The following is a 13,710-nucleotide window of genomic DNA, read 5'->3' as shown; positions in this document are numbered from 1 at the left end:
CGGTGCATTGCATTTCGTTTAATGCCTCATACTCGAATATGTAAAAGTCACAACTGGAACATGCCAGTCATTCTTACATCAGAGTTCATCTCACACATGCTGATGTCTATTTCATTGTTTGGGTGTCAATTAGCGTGTACACCGGATGCCGATTTCAGCAAGACAATGACTTATGCAACGAGTGTTGAACGTGCATTTCGACATGTCGGCCAATAGAGCGACCAGCGGATGCAGTTTCCCAATTTAATCGCGACCTGTGTTTCCTGCCATTGACAACATGACATTGACATCGGTCGTATCCGGTGGACGAAACCGCTCGCTTGTTGAAATGGACACCAGTCCGCTTATGAAGACAGAACGGGTTGTGATTTCAGGTGTAGCGCGCGACCTCCCAGCTCCACATCTGCCAGCCTCGCGATAAACTCCGGCTTGATAAATTCCCTTCCGTGTTTCATTGAATGCGAGAATAATGAAAGCGTAATGTAGTATTGTATTACCTCCGGCGAGCGGCGAGCTTCACGCTGGGAAATTACCCCCCATTCATTTGTTACCAGCTCGACGCTGATTGGCTGCCTCGCAAGGCAAGTACCGGAAGTGACCGGGTGAGGTTGCGCCGAAGCTTGTGAATGGAAGACACCGTGCTCTTGTATTGATCGAGCTGGGACTAGAATCAATATAGCCGTGTAGGCTCGTGAATCCACCACAGACCATTCATCGAAGCTGGAAGAATACTAGCTATGGCGACTCCCCTCTTTATCTCTCCGTGTCGACTCCAGCAAATGCTGGAAGAAAAACACAACGCACTGCAGATTGTGGATTGTCGATCGTTCATGCACTACAACACTGACAGAATCTTAACGTCTATCAATGTGTACTGTCCACCGCTACTTAGGAAACGGTACCCGTCGTGTCTTCCATTGGAAACAATCGTGTCTAAAGAGACACAAAAGTGTCTACTACGGCCAAATCTTGAAGCAATTATACTGCACGATCTTGATACAGATGAGTTTTCCAGTGACAGTACTAAAGCGGAGTTACTTCTAACCATCAAAAGTCTTGTGCGCCTTGTCGGGAAAAAGAACTTTTTCATTCTTTCTGGTAAGTATAATATGTGTAACATCCGCATTTAAGAGTTAACATCTTGTAACCCTTCGAATTATTCGTACAAATGTATGTTTTGAGTATTTCTGTAAACTTTAAATTGTGTTGACATTAATAAGCACTTATGAAGTACTTACGCAGCGTTAATGTATGCATATATGAAAGGAATCACTTAAAAATGATAAAGCTTAGCATGGACATCGTTTCGAAAACAAATGCAGGAAGCTTTAGAGATTGCTTGTGCAATAGATCGTGAACAGACTGAAAGACGTAGAGTTGGACATTGTAAATATCAAGGCCTTTTCAACTACATTAAGATCACGAGTGATTTCACTGTCTACACTTCTGTAAATACAACCGCGGTAAAAATAGCACAGTATGTCATCCCTCTATTGTCATAATTTATGTCGAATGATGATAGTTTACACTGGCTAGGCCGTAAGTAAATAAATCCAATATCTAGATCGATGGGACAGGGTTGTGTAACAAAGTAAGTTAAATAATGACGGAACAAGTAAGTAATATTCAAAATTCCACTTTTGATCGACTTGAGATATAAACTGATCAATGAGCTGTTTTAGTTTATTGAACAGTTTAGTTTTGTAGTTTTGGGTTTTGTTTTAATATATCGTCAGTTTCGAAAGGTTTTTGTGCTTTTCATTATGGAATTAGCAGGGATGCTAAATTTGTCACGAGTCTGATCACGAACGAATCCAAGGTCGTTTGAAAGGTCTTTGACACCGAGCTCGTTGTACATAGCAAAATAAAATATTCCAATTCTTTGGGGCAAGCGAAAGAAGTTGGCAGAATTTGTCTGAATTTGTAACTTCTGTGTCAAGAATCTGACTGAACAACGTGGATTTGAACGTGAGTTCTGAACAACGTGAGTTCGAACATTGATTCAAACGATGATGAAATACACCATAGCAGACTAAAGCAGTGCAGTAAATGTATTTTTTTAAAAGAAAAAATGCTGTCACGATGCAATTTTACAACGTGTTACCTTAACTAGATTTGAGATATGTATGTAAACCATCGACTAAAGATTTGATGGACAAAGATTAATACAATGCGATAATGACACTACATTTATGGCTAAAATATGCAGTCCCATTGCGCACGCACATTCTGACACACAAACTGGTCATTGATCGTTAAACAACACGCGACCTCCGTTTGTAGATTGTGAAGAGTTAACGATTTCTTATTCCAAGTGGACAACAAAACCACTAAATCAAATATAGGCTGCACTGAATAACGTTGGTACGTTTAATCTAGACAAAGGACAAACCCCTTCTAGCATTTAACCAAACATGGAAAATCATGTCAAAACGGCAATAGGAAAATAAACGGAAGAAAACTCCACGGCAAACTGCAGATAGGGACGTTTCGCAGGTATCAAATAACACATTGTAGAAGCGAGACTATTGTTTGCTCGTGAAACATCGTGCAGCGGATACGAGAGTTCCACCATGTGACCGCGGCAAAGCGCGACTTACTGGGGACTTAACAGATCAAACATATAATCTACTGGTACAACAGCGTGTCTTACGTGTGACATCAAAGTGTATGTCTTATTTAAGTGTTAAATCCGACCAGCCTTAACGCAGGAAACATGAACGGGATTTCCCGTGCTGTCGTTTCTAACGGTAAATCTGCTGATGACTCTTTGCAGAGATCTGGTACACGCGCACAAAGTTCCAGTATCAGATACTGTTTTTCCTGGCCATTGATTGGGTATCTATCACGAAAATGATTTGCCTTCTTTCTCTAGAGGACAGTCATGTTAGTCTTTCTCAAATGACTTGCCTTTATGACTGACCACCGTAAACATCCTGTCTAATTATGAGTATATTATGAGTTTGATGCAATTTTACTTTTAAAATCGAATATTAGAAGGCCTTGAGGCTTTTTCACAATGTCTGATGTTTGGAATAAGTCATTTGTACATTTGTCATTTTGTTCAAACACACCGATCTGATATTACTGGAATAAACTAAAAGCGACGTAAACCATATTCACTCGTCACGTCTTGTCGACTAAAAAGTGAGGTTGGTTTAAGCTGAAACAACCAAAAGTCACGTGTTTCCGCATTTCTATTGAAATACCTTGATCTATTTATCTATTTTTGATTGTTTTTATGTGATAGAACATGTTTTAATACAAAACCAGTCAACAGATATTCATCTCTTATCTATTTTCCGGGTTGATGGTTCGAAATATTGATTATATAACCATATGTTATGCGGATGATAAATTGGCAATGTTGTGTAATTTTTAGACAGGCATTCAGATAACATATATGATTTCGTTTCAGGCGGATTTTTACGCTTCAAGCGAGAATGCCCAAGGCTGTGTGTTTCTCACAGTTCGTTGTTCAAAGACCGGAACTTGCTTAACCCCCAGCAAGTCCTTCCGTTACCCCCCGGGCGCTTCGACCGCTCCCCCCGGACAGAGTTATCCAGTATGGTGAGTGCCCAGTGACAAACTCCAAGATTGATTGATTAATTGCCAGTAAAGTATTATCTGATCGCGTTGTAATGTAGGCACAGCTGTCAGTCATCATTAGAGTGTGTATTTCATGTACATTTCACCGAACAATCAGCTGGCTAGTTTACCACTGTTTGCGTCCGGTACACCGTTTCATCATCGGCATATCAATAGTTCCTTTTGTGAACGTACCAACGGCTTTTATTTCGCGAGACCCAGGATGACTCGGGCGTGGGCAGGGACTATGGGGTAGTGGTTAATATACTCGGGTTCACTGAGTTCAGTTCCCCATAATGTGTGAAGCCCATTTCTGGTGTCCCTTACCGTGATATTGCTAAAAGCGGCGTAAAACCGCAATCCCTCACTTGGATATGTGTTCAACGCCGTCGGGAACACACACATTATTAATGCTTATAATACATTCTCATATGGTTATTCACACTGAACCCTTTTTCGATGTCCGAAGGAATTACCACTAAACCTTTTGGCAGGTACAATCTGTTTTGTTTCGCTTGTCACCAACACTGGGAGTCGATGTGATCACATATAATTGTGATCACAATTTTATCTGTTTCTACGAGCTCTTCTCTGCAGATCATGCTTTATACTAACATTACCGAATGAGAAGTTTTACATTACAATGGACAAGCTAAGAATGATTTCCCTTGACAGAAATAGTGTGTTTTTTTCTTCAAAAGAAATCCATTAGATAATTCTATGTAACTTAAAAGCATACACACGCACCCACGTCATCAAGATTACATAAACCTATCAGGCTAAATAAAACCGGAAATGTTTCTCGGGCATCGGCGCGTCACTTTTATTTGTGCGCGCAGTAGTTGGTTATTGCCATTTAAAAAAAAAAATGACTTTGCCGCGTGCCGATCATCCATTTGTCCACTATAAGAATGAATGTCTGTAAGAACGACTGTGACTGAATCTACAACTCATTAACACGTGCTGAACTTCCCGAGCTGTATACCTGGGAGAAAAAAATGTGTTCCTCCCTCGTCACATTTTTTCTATGAAAAATTAAAACTGAAGTCCTAACGCCCTCGTCACTTTTGAAGAAATTGTGCCCGAGAAACATGTAATTTTTTCATACAGCCTAAATCAGCGACTATCATGTCAGCCATGTCGTATGAGGTGTTTTAATAGCTACTGTTTTCTTTGTCACGTCTAAACTACAATGCTCGAGTTTGACGTGTTAAGCTGAGTATCGATCTATGTAGATCGCCCACGCGGATCGATAGTTCGAATTTAGGTGAAAACTTAATTCTTTAACACCAGATCGATACTAGCGGCACCCGTGTGGGGTTAAGTCTCAAGTCACAAGAGGCCTTAGACAGGAATTTTGAAAAACGTAAGGGAAAGGCGTCATGTTAATTTGCAGATTTTCTCACGAAAAGTGTGAGAAGTGTTATTCTTAGCTTACGGATTAAACGAAATCAGCACTATGAAAACGCGGATTTAAGACCAAGGACGTGCAGGTGTTGGGATGAAATGTACGAATCACGACTGTCGTCATCATAAACACTCATCGATCGATGTAGGTTAGAATCCTTGGTTGGAGCGAATGGGAGCGGCAGGATGAATTTGAGTGATGCCGTTTCCGTTACTGTCTCATCAACCTATACTGACACAGAAACCTGATATTGAACAGAGTATACACAACCTATTGATCTGAGTAGACCCATTGCGACAAAGGATTATTGTCAGTTGTTAATGAATATTGAAATATGAGTTGGGTCGGTCGGTATTGGTGCTTGTGACGATTTGACTTGGGAACTAGTAAGGATAGGACCTTTGACGTCTACTCGGAAACAGTAGGCAGATAGCAACAACTTATCTATCATTATTCGTCATTATGTAATTTAAAATGGGGGGGGGGGGGGGGGGGGGGGGGACGGGGCTGTTTATTAGTGTTCTCTTATTCTGGTGACTTTTTCAAAGTTTTTACACCACTGAAGGCGATTTTAAAAAGTAAATAAATATATTAAGCTTATCGTTTAAACGTTCAGTCTGGTAAATTATTTACAGGACGGTCACTAACCTCCCATCCTCCCACCCATGATATTGTATTATTTCTTTGAGACTGTTCATAAGTTATGGCTTTGTGGGTGATAATGATGTATGTGTGGTCTCCCATTTTGATCTCGGTGGGGGAAGGGGTTGGGGATGTCATAAATTTTGTACATAAAATTGGGGGCTGGTCGATGTTATTCGCTTTGTACATACTTCTCCATGAAAAGTCATTATCGCCATTGTCTTCACGTTCACAGGAAATTACGTCAAACTTAATCGAACCTATTTATTGATTGGTTCGTTGTTTTAAGCACGCCTGTTTCTATTTCAGGGTTCTCCAGTTGAACTACTCCCGTATCTGTATATCGGAGATGCAAGTCACTCGTCCCAACGACAACTTCTCAAAGAGGTTGGCATCACCGCCATTTTGAATGTTTCCACTTCTTGTGAAAATCACTTTCCTGAGGACTTCCGGTACAAGGTCATCCCAGTACAAGATACAGTGACGGCGGATCTTCTTACATGGTTTACGGACGCCATTAATTTTATAGGTAGGTTTATGTCGTCATTTGATAGTCTTCGTAGCTAATGCACTTCTTTTCCAGGAACACCAACGCCATGATTTATTCATACGCCAAGCCTAGTTGCCGCGTTTGTAATGGCAGTGCCGGCTTATCTTGTACCTATGACATAGCTCAGTTGTATTTTCTCACAAGAAAACTACTTTCTCATCAGATAAATTATATATTTTTAGCTTGTTCTCATTCTCGTTCGATACATTTCAACCAAAGTCAAGACAGCAAGAATGTATTCAAATAGATAGGGTCTACTCGCATTTTTTACTCTACACCTACAATGTTATCATCGGATTCACATTAAAACCGTAATTTTAAACAATTTGCTTAATTTGCTTAACCATTCCCGATTAAATTTCAAAATGGCGACTACTGATTTAAATAGTTCTAGAATGAGTTAATTCTGTTTTATCGCGTATCCCTTTTCTTGAATATTAGTTCTTGATGTCGTTATATTTACGTTCCAAATTTTCCTTTCAGAAAATATTCGTCTTTCTGGAGGTCGAGTTCTTGTCCATTGCAAAGGTGGAGTGAGCCGATCAGCGACAATCTGCCTGGCGTATTTAATGTATGCTCGGTCACTGGGACTAGATGACGCCTTCGATTACGTGAAATCTCGCCGTGACGTCATTTCCCCCAACGCTAGTTTTATGATGCAGTTGACATTGTTTGAAAAGGAGATAAGCAATCATAAGACCCCCAAGACACCCACGCCACCATCGCTTTCACCTTGTAGACTTTATACACACAGTATGCTGACGTCACCGGATCATGCGTTCACCTTTGATGGTTGTGAGGTTAACAGCGCGTCACCGGATGTGGACATGGCGCATGTGCAGCCCTCGTTTCAATTTCTCTCCAGCCCCGTCGTGTCCACGTCATGAGGTCATTGGAACTGGTATCCAGGTCAAAAGGTCATGAGATGACCTTGACATTATTCCTAATATTGTATTCAAGGACAAATGTGCAATTCTGTTTCAACATATCTATTTTGAAGATACTGTTATTTATTGGGTTTTTCCCTTGATGGACCTATTAAAAACGCTATGGTGGGACCATTTACCCTCCTCGACGATTCAACATTGGTTTATGATCTCTTGATCAGATTGTGAACTCTCGGGAGTTATCAGAAAAGTTGTGTGAACTCCACTTTCAACGATACACAAATAATATGATCCCTTGAATATATGTTGTGCTGGTCACCACTTTAGGGAACATCTCAAAAGGTGTAAAGATATATTTGTTTTCGTTTCATACCAATTCAAAATTTACAGGTATAAGGTCATTTATTAAACACACAATTGTGAAATTGTGTGTTATTTCTAATCCACCTCTTTGTTATTTCACTGATATGACCTTTTGAGACGTTCCTTAAGAATGAAAGCTTGTTTGAGAAAACGCCCATCTAGATCCACAATGAACGGGCTGTTTATGTTTTTTCACATCTTTCAATATTTACATTTCAATCTTTATTGTTCTGTTTGATTGTTCACTGAATAATGGTGAGATTATATTTCATCCCAAAATTATCATTACATGTACATTAAACGTTGGGATACGACCTGTTTGTATAAATATAGCTTACCGCAATGCATTATCAATGCAAGTTGATGCACTACGTATTACAATAATTAATAATATAATACTGGAAGATAACTTCGAAATATGTTTAAAAATACATACCTCTCTGCATTTAGATGCATTTGAAACTTTCAGGAGTTCAAATTGATTTGTTTGTTGCAAGTCGACAATGTTTTTTTCTTGTTTTTTTCAACAAACTATACTCACTGAAAAAATGTACCGAATATTATTTGGATGTCATCCATGACACGGATATGGTTCAACTCGTTAATAATTTCTTTTAAGAATTATTTTAAAAATCTCATTTGATACCTTTCCACTACCTATTTTTGTTTGAATGAAATTTTATTTCGATCCTCCACTGGGTTAAATGAAACTGATAACTAACCAAACCCCTGTCAATCATCCCAATAGCAACTCAACCCTCCGTCCAAAACATCAACCTAACTGTAAAAAATTCTTTAACAAAGAATCTCTAGTTTGATATAAGGATTGAATGAATAGTGTGGATGTTATTTATTTCAGATATTGACTATAAAGTATCTCACGAATCGCTTTAGATGGTAATGTCTGACTCGTTTCGTTGACGTATAAGTGTCAAAGTCACTGCACTTTAGAAATTGACACGTTAATGAAATGTACATGTGATTGATTAGCTGTTTGGAGTGTAATTACCCTGACATCCCTTATATACGAGGTGTAATTGTGTCAACTGTATTACCTTGCCATGTACTTGACATTCCCGCAACCCTTTCAATACTGTCAAATGGCGTGTCTTCAGATGTTTCATATTTTTGTAAGAGTTATTGATTATGTGCCAATAAACCTCACTCGAAATATACATGATTTTTTTTGTTGTGGGTATCTCATCGATTTTTGGTAGTGGGCATCGTATCGACACTTGGTTGTTGGTATCATCTTGATTTTGGAGTGTGAGTATCATATCGACATTTGGTTGTGAGTATCACAACGATGTATGGTTGTTGTATCATGTCGACATTTGGTTGTGAGTATCACAACGATGTATGGTTGTTGGTATCATATCGACATTTGGTTGTGAGTATCACAACGATGTATGGTTGTTGTATCATGTCGACATTTGGTTGTGAGTATCACAACGATGTATGGTTGTTGGTATCATATCGACATTTAGTTGTGAGTATCACATCGATGTATGGTTGTTGGTATCATATCGACATTTGGTTGTGAGTATCACATCGATGTATGGTTGTTGGTATCATATCGACATTTGGTTGTGAGTATCACATCGATGTATGGTTGTTGGTATCATATCGACATTTGGTTGTGAGTATCACATCGATGTATGGTTGTTGTATCATGTCGACATTTGGTTATGAGTATCACAACGATGTATGGTTGTTGGTATCATATCGACATTTGGTTGTGAGTATCACATTGATGTATGGTTGTTGGTATCATATCGACATTTGGTTGTGAGTATCACATCGATGTATGGTTGTTGTATCATGTCGACTTTTGGTTGTGAGTATCACATCGATGTATGGTTGTTGGTATCATATCGACATTTGGTTGTGAGTATCATATCAATTTTCCTTGTTGGTATCATGTCGACATTTGGTTGTGAGTATCACATCGATGTATGGTTGTTGGTATCATATCGACATTTGGTTGTGAGTATCACATCGATGTATGGTTGTTGTATCATGTCGACATTTGGTTATGAGTATCACAACGATGTATGGTTGTTGGTATCATATCGACATTTGGTTGTGAGTATCACATTGATGTATGGTTGTTGGTATCATATCGACATTTGGTTGTGAGTATCACATCGATGTATGGTTGTTGTATCATGTCGACATTTGGTTGTGAGTATCACATCGATGTATGGTTGTTGGTATCATATCGACATTTGGTTGTGAGTATCATATCAATTTTCCTTGTTGGTATCATGTCGACATTTGGTTGTGAGTATTATGTCGATTTTTGGTTGTTGGTATCATATCGACATTTGGTTGTGAGTATCATATCAATTTTCCTTGTTGGTATCATATCGACATTTGGTTGTGAGTATTATGTCGATTTTTGGTTGTTGGTATCATATCGACATTTGGTTGTGAGTATCATATCAATTTTCCTTGTTGGTATCATATCGACATTTGGTTGTGAGTATTATGTCGATTTTTGGTTGTTGGTATCATATCGACATTTGGTTGTGAGTATCATATCAATTTTCCTTGTTGGTATCATGTCGACATTTGGTTGTGAGTATTATGTCGATTTTTGGTTGTTGGTATCATATCGACATTTGGTGGTGAGTATTATGTCGATTTTTGGTTGTTGGTATCATATCGACATTTGGTTGTGAGTATACTATCGATTTATTTTATTGTGGGTATCATATCGACTTTCGGCTGTGAGTATATACTGATTCTACACTCTACGTTCCAGTATGTGGATTCCATTACACAGTTGATATGGATTCGATCCCGTGGTCTACTTGAACCCAGATGCGAACACGCAATCTGCTTGCACACTGATTTGAGTACACAATCTGTCTATGAATGGAATCGAACCCACAGTTTACCATGGCCAATTAGCATGGATTCCCGCTGACAGTTGATGTCAGTGTCAACATGCATATTGCCCGGAAGATACAATTTACATGCAGGCCATTTCGAACACACAATGTGCAGGGGCGGTTTGCTTAGTGGTTAAAGCGTTCGCGCTTCACGCAGAAGACCCGGGTTCGAGTCCCCACGTGGGTACAATATGAGAATTCAATTTCAAGTATCCCCCGCCTTGATATTGCTGGATTCAAGCCTATCTTCTGCTTTTTTAATTCAAACACATAGGATTCTTCTTCTTTAATTTAAACACATAGGTTACAAATACGTGAAATAGAGCCCACGGTATATCTACTTGCGGATTCGAACTCACGGTGGACATTCACGAGGTCAACCTTCATACTGATTCGAGCTTACATTCTACTGGGATTCGAGTTTATCAACACATTGATTCGAACTCACACTGGCAATCCATTTAGCCATTTAAAGATATTATCACTGTTTGTACATACAAAACCGTCCATATATCAGCACATGGATTCGAACTCACAGTACATCTAGACACGGATTCGAAACCACCATCTAATTTGAATCCACGTTTGATATACACAGGGGGATTCAAACACACTCATGAATTCCACTGTGAGTGGTGGCTGATCAATAGTACATACTTTTAAAAGGAGATAATCGAAGAAAATATTTTGTAAAGTGTTTAAATTGTGACTTATAAGTCAACCACATTCTGTACATGTCGCCATAGTAACATATATATCCTTCACATTGTTCTGAGTGGAATATAATAAAAACTGTGATTTTGTTGAATTGAACGTGCATCTTATGCTCTTTCAGAATGAACGAGTGAGTGAGTTTATTTTGAAGCTGCATTCAGCAATATTCCAGCTGTATGACAGCGGTCTGTAAATAATCGAGTCTCGACCAGACAATCCAGTGATCAACAGCGTGAGGTGTCATTCCACGCAACTGCGGATCAATGACATGTGTTAACCAAGTCAGCGAGCCTGACCACCTGATCCCGTTCGTCGCAATTGCGAAAAGTGTCGGTTGCTGGAGAACACTTCTAACCCGGATCTTCACGGATACAACCAACAGTTATAGTAAAGTACGCTTATATCGAAATCCAGGGGACAATAAATCCAGTTCGGGATATCCGTAGTTCGTCTACTTAAATACAGTTTGAAACAAGTGGCCAGGCAAAAAAAACCCAGTCGTTTTAAGTCAGTTCGTTTGAAGCGTGTTCGGTATAAACGTAGTTTAATTACATTGCTAGGTATGTTGCTGGTTGATTGAGTGAGTGCGTTTAGTTTTAAACCGCTTTTTCCAATATTCCAGTAATATCAAGGCGGGCAACACTAGAAATGGGCTTCACACATTGTACCCATGTAGGGAATTGAACCCGAATCTTGGGCGTGACGAGCGAACGCTTTGGCCACTATAGGCTACCCCACCGCCCCGCTAGTTTATATGTTAAAAATAAATAAGACCAAATCAGCTGAAAGAATATCTGAAGCCGTTCGGCTAACCTGTCAGATATGAAAAAGTAGCTAAATTCTTTCCGGCGAATTAAAAAAAAAAGATTATTTTTTGTACTCTAAGAAAATGATAGATGGCGAAAACACGTGATCATGAAGACAAAAGGTCATCTTATTATGCCTTCCCTTACCAGAGGGCACTGGATGTAGGAAAAATGGCCTTCAGATATACTGTTCTGACATTTAGAATGTAGCATTGTGTTTTGTGGGGCAGCTTCTGGGTTAGTGGCGGGAATCCTTGAACCTTGTTTGTGAGACTGTGTGAGCCCAGAACGAGAGTTGTTTATCAATACCTTTATTTCACAATCAAATTGCATGCATGCCCATAGGCAAGCAATGTCGTGAAATATGGAGACATTATTGCATATCATTTGGCAGTGTCACAAGTGAGTTAATCGACTGCTAAGGTTTACATGATATTCGATAGCAAGTCATTTTTTATTTATTTTTTAATAAACCCATAACGATGCCTTGTTGCAGGTCTTGGATTCTTGCTCTGAGTAGTGTATGCTGTTTCGTGTCTTTGCTTACAGTTTATATTTGTTGTGTAGAAGTTTGTGTTGAAGACGTTGAAGATAATTATTGTTGTTCATCGACCTTTACCTTCATACCTAAACACGGGAATTGTGATTAATGTCCATTCATAAACCATCGCCTTTAGAGTTAGTGGGTTTAATGCATTATTTCTGTTCTGTCGGCTTGTCAGCTTTATGTGGAAGGGAAACCTGGAAACCTTCGTGAAACCAACGGGTACGGTTCTAGCAACCTAGAAACAGATCTCGACAAACCGGGATTCGAACACTCAATTTTCGGTGTTCTGTCTGGCCCAAGGGACGGAACGATGGATACAGCATCGAGGCACCCCAGACAAATGGACCACTTGTCCCAGTCTCTTTTGAAAGGTATGCGCCGAATTATTGGATAGAAGATTAAATGCAACAAGACAAAGCCAGAAACCAATGAGTCCTGATTACTTGCTGAAGTTGCCGTGATTACTTGTCGAAGTTGCCGTGATTACTTGTCGAAGTTGCCCTGATTGCTTGCTGAAGCCCTGATCACTCACTGAAGCCAGACTACTTGCTAAAGTCTATTGTTTGGTGAAGTTCTGATTACTAGCTGAAGTCTGATTACTCACTGAAGCCTTGACTTCTGATGAAGTCGGGATTAATAGCTGAAGCCCTGATTACTCGCTGATGTCCTGATTACTCGCAGTAGTCCTGATTACTGCTGATTACTGCCTGAGGTTGTCCTGATTACTCGCTGACGGTGTCCTGATTGCTCTGTGAAGTCCTGATTCCTTACTGAAGTCCTTATTACTAGCTGAAGATCTGATTACTGCTGGAGTTCTGATTACTGCTGATGTTGTCCTAATTACCTGCTGAAGTTGTCCTGCTTTCTTGCTGATAGCCTGATTACTCCTGAATACAAACTTTCCCAAACCTATTTTCTATCAAGCATATAAAACGCAAACATAAGGTCCACAGCGGAATACCTATGTCGAAACCCTGCTTGGTTTTTTTTGGTAAGTTATCACGTGTACCAGTTAGTCAATCTGTTATCTAGTATATATGTATATACTGTTTGTAGTTCCCTTAATGTGCCTTTAATTATCTGGATTGCCCTTATTGCCTTTCTTGTGTAAGGGGATGATAATTGCCTTAGTTCACAGCTCTGGGACTAATGCTGAATCCAACATACGATTAAGTAAATCTCTTAAAAATAAGGTAATGAGAGTTTCAGAACATTTCAACATTTCGGCAACAATATGATCATGACCCGATGATTTGCCATTCTTTATATGGGCGACGGCATCATGAATTTCTACATCAGTAATTGGGG

At 39.4% G+C, this 13,710-nt stretch overlaps 1 protein-coding gene across 1 annotated transcript; it reads left to right on the top strand.

The window, feature by feature from the left end:
* Positions 1-581: 581 nt before the first annotated feature.
* LOC137265475 (dual specificity protein phosphatase 1-A-like) lies at positions 582-8,613 on the top strand. Its single transcript, XM_067800880.1, has 4 exons — positions 582-1,098; positions 3,419-3,570; positions 5,948-6,167; positions 6,672-8,613. Exons 1-4 carry the CDS (start codon positions 738-740, stop codon positions 7,073-7,075), a joined length of 1,137 nt encoding a protein of 378 aa, XP_067656981.1. The 5' UTR covers positions 582-737; the 3' UTR covers positions 7,076-8,613.
* Positions 8,614-13,710: the final 5,097 nt, after the last annotated feature.

This window comes from Haliotis asinina, chromosome 15 (assembly GCF_037392515.1).
Source record: "Haliotis asinina isolate JCU_RB_2024 chromosome 15, JCU_Hal_asi_v2, whole genome shotgun sequence".
Classification (NCBI taxonomy): domain Eukaryota; kingdom Metazoa; phylum Mollusca; class Gastropoda; order Lepetellida; family Haliotidae; genus Haliotis; species Haliotis asinina.
Note: the sequence above shows the minus strand (reverse complement) of the source record. Positions and strands in the feature narration are given on the sequence as shown.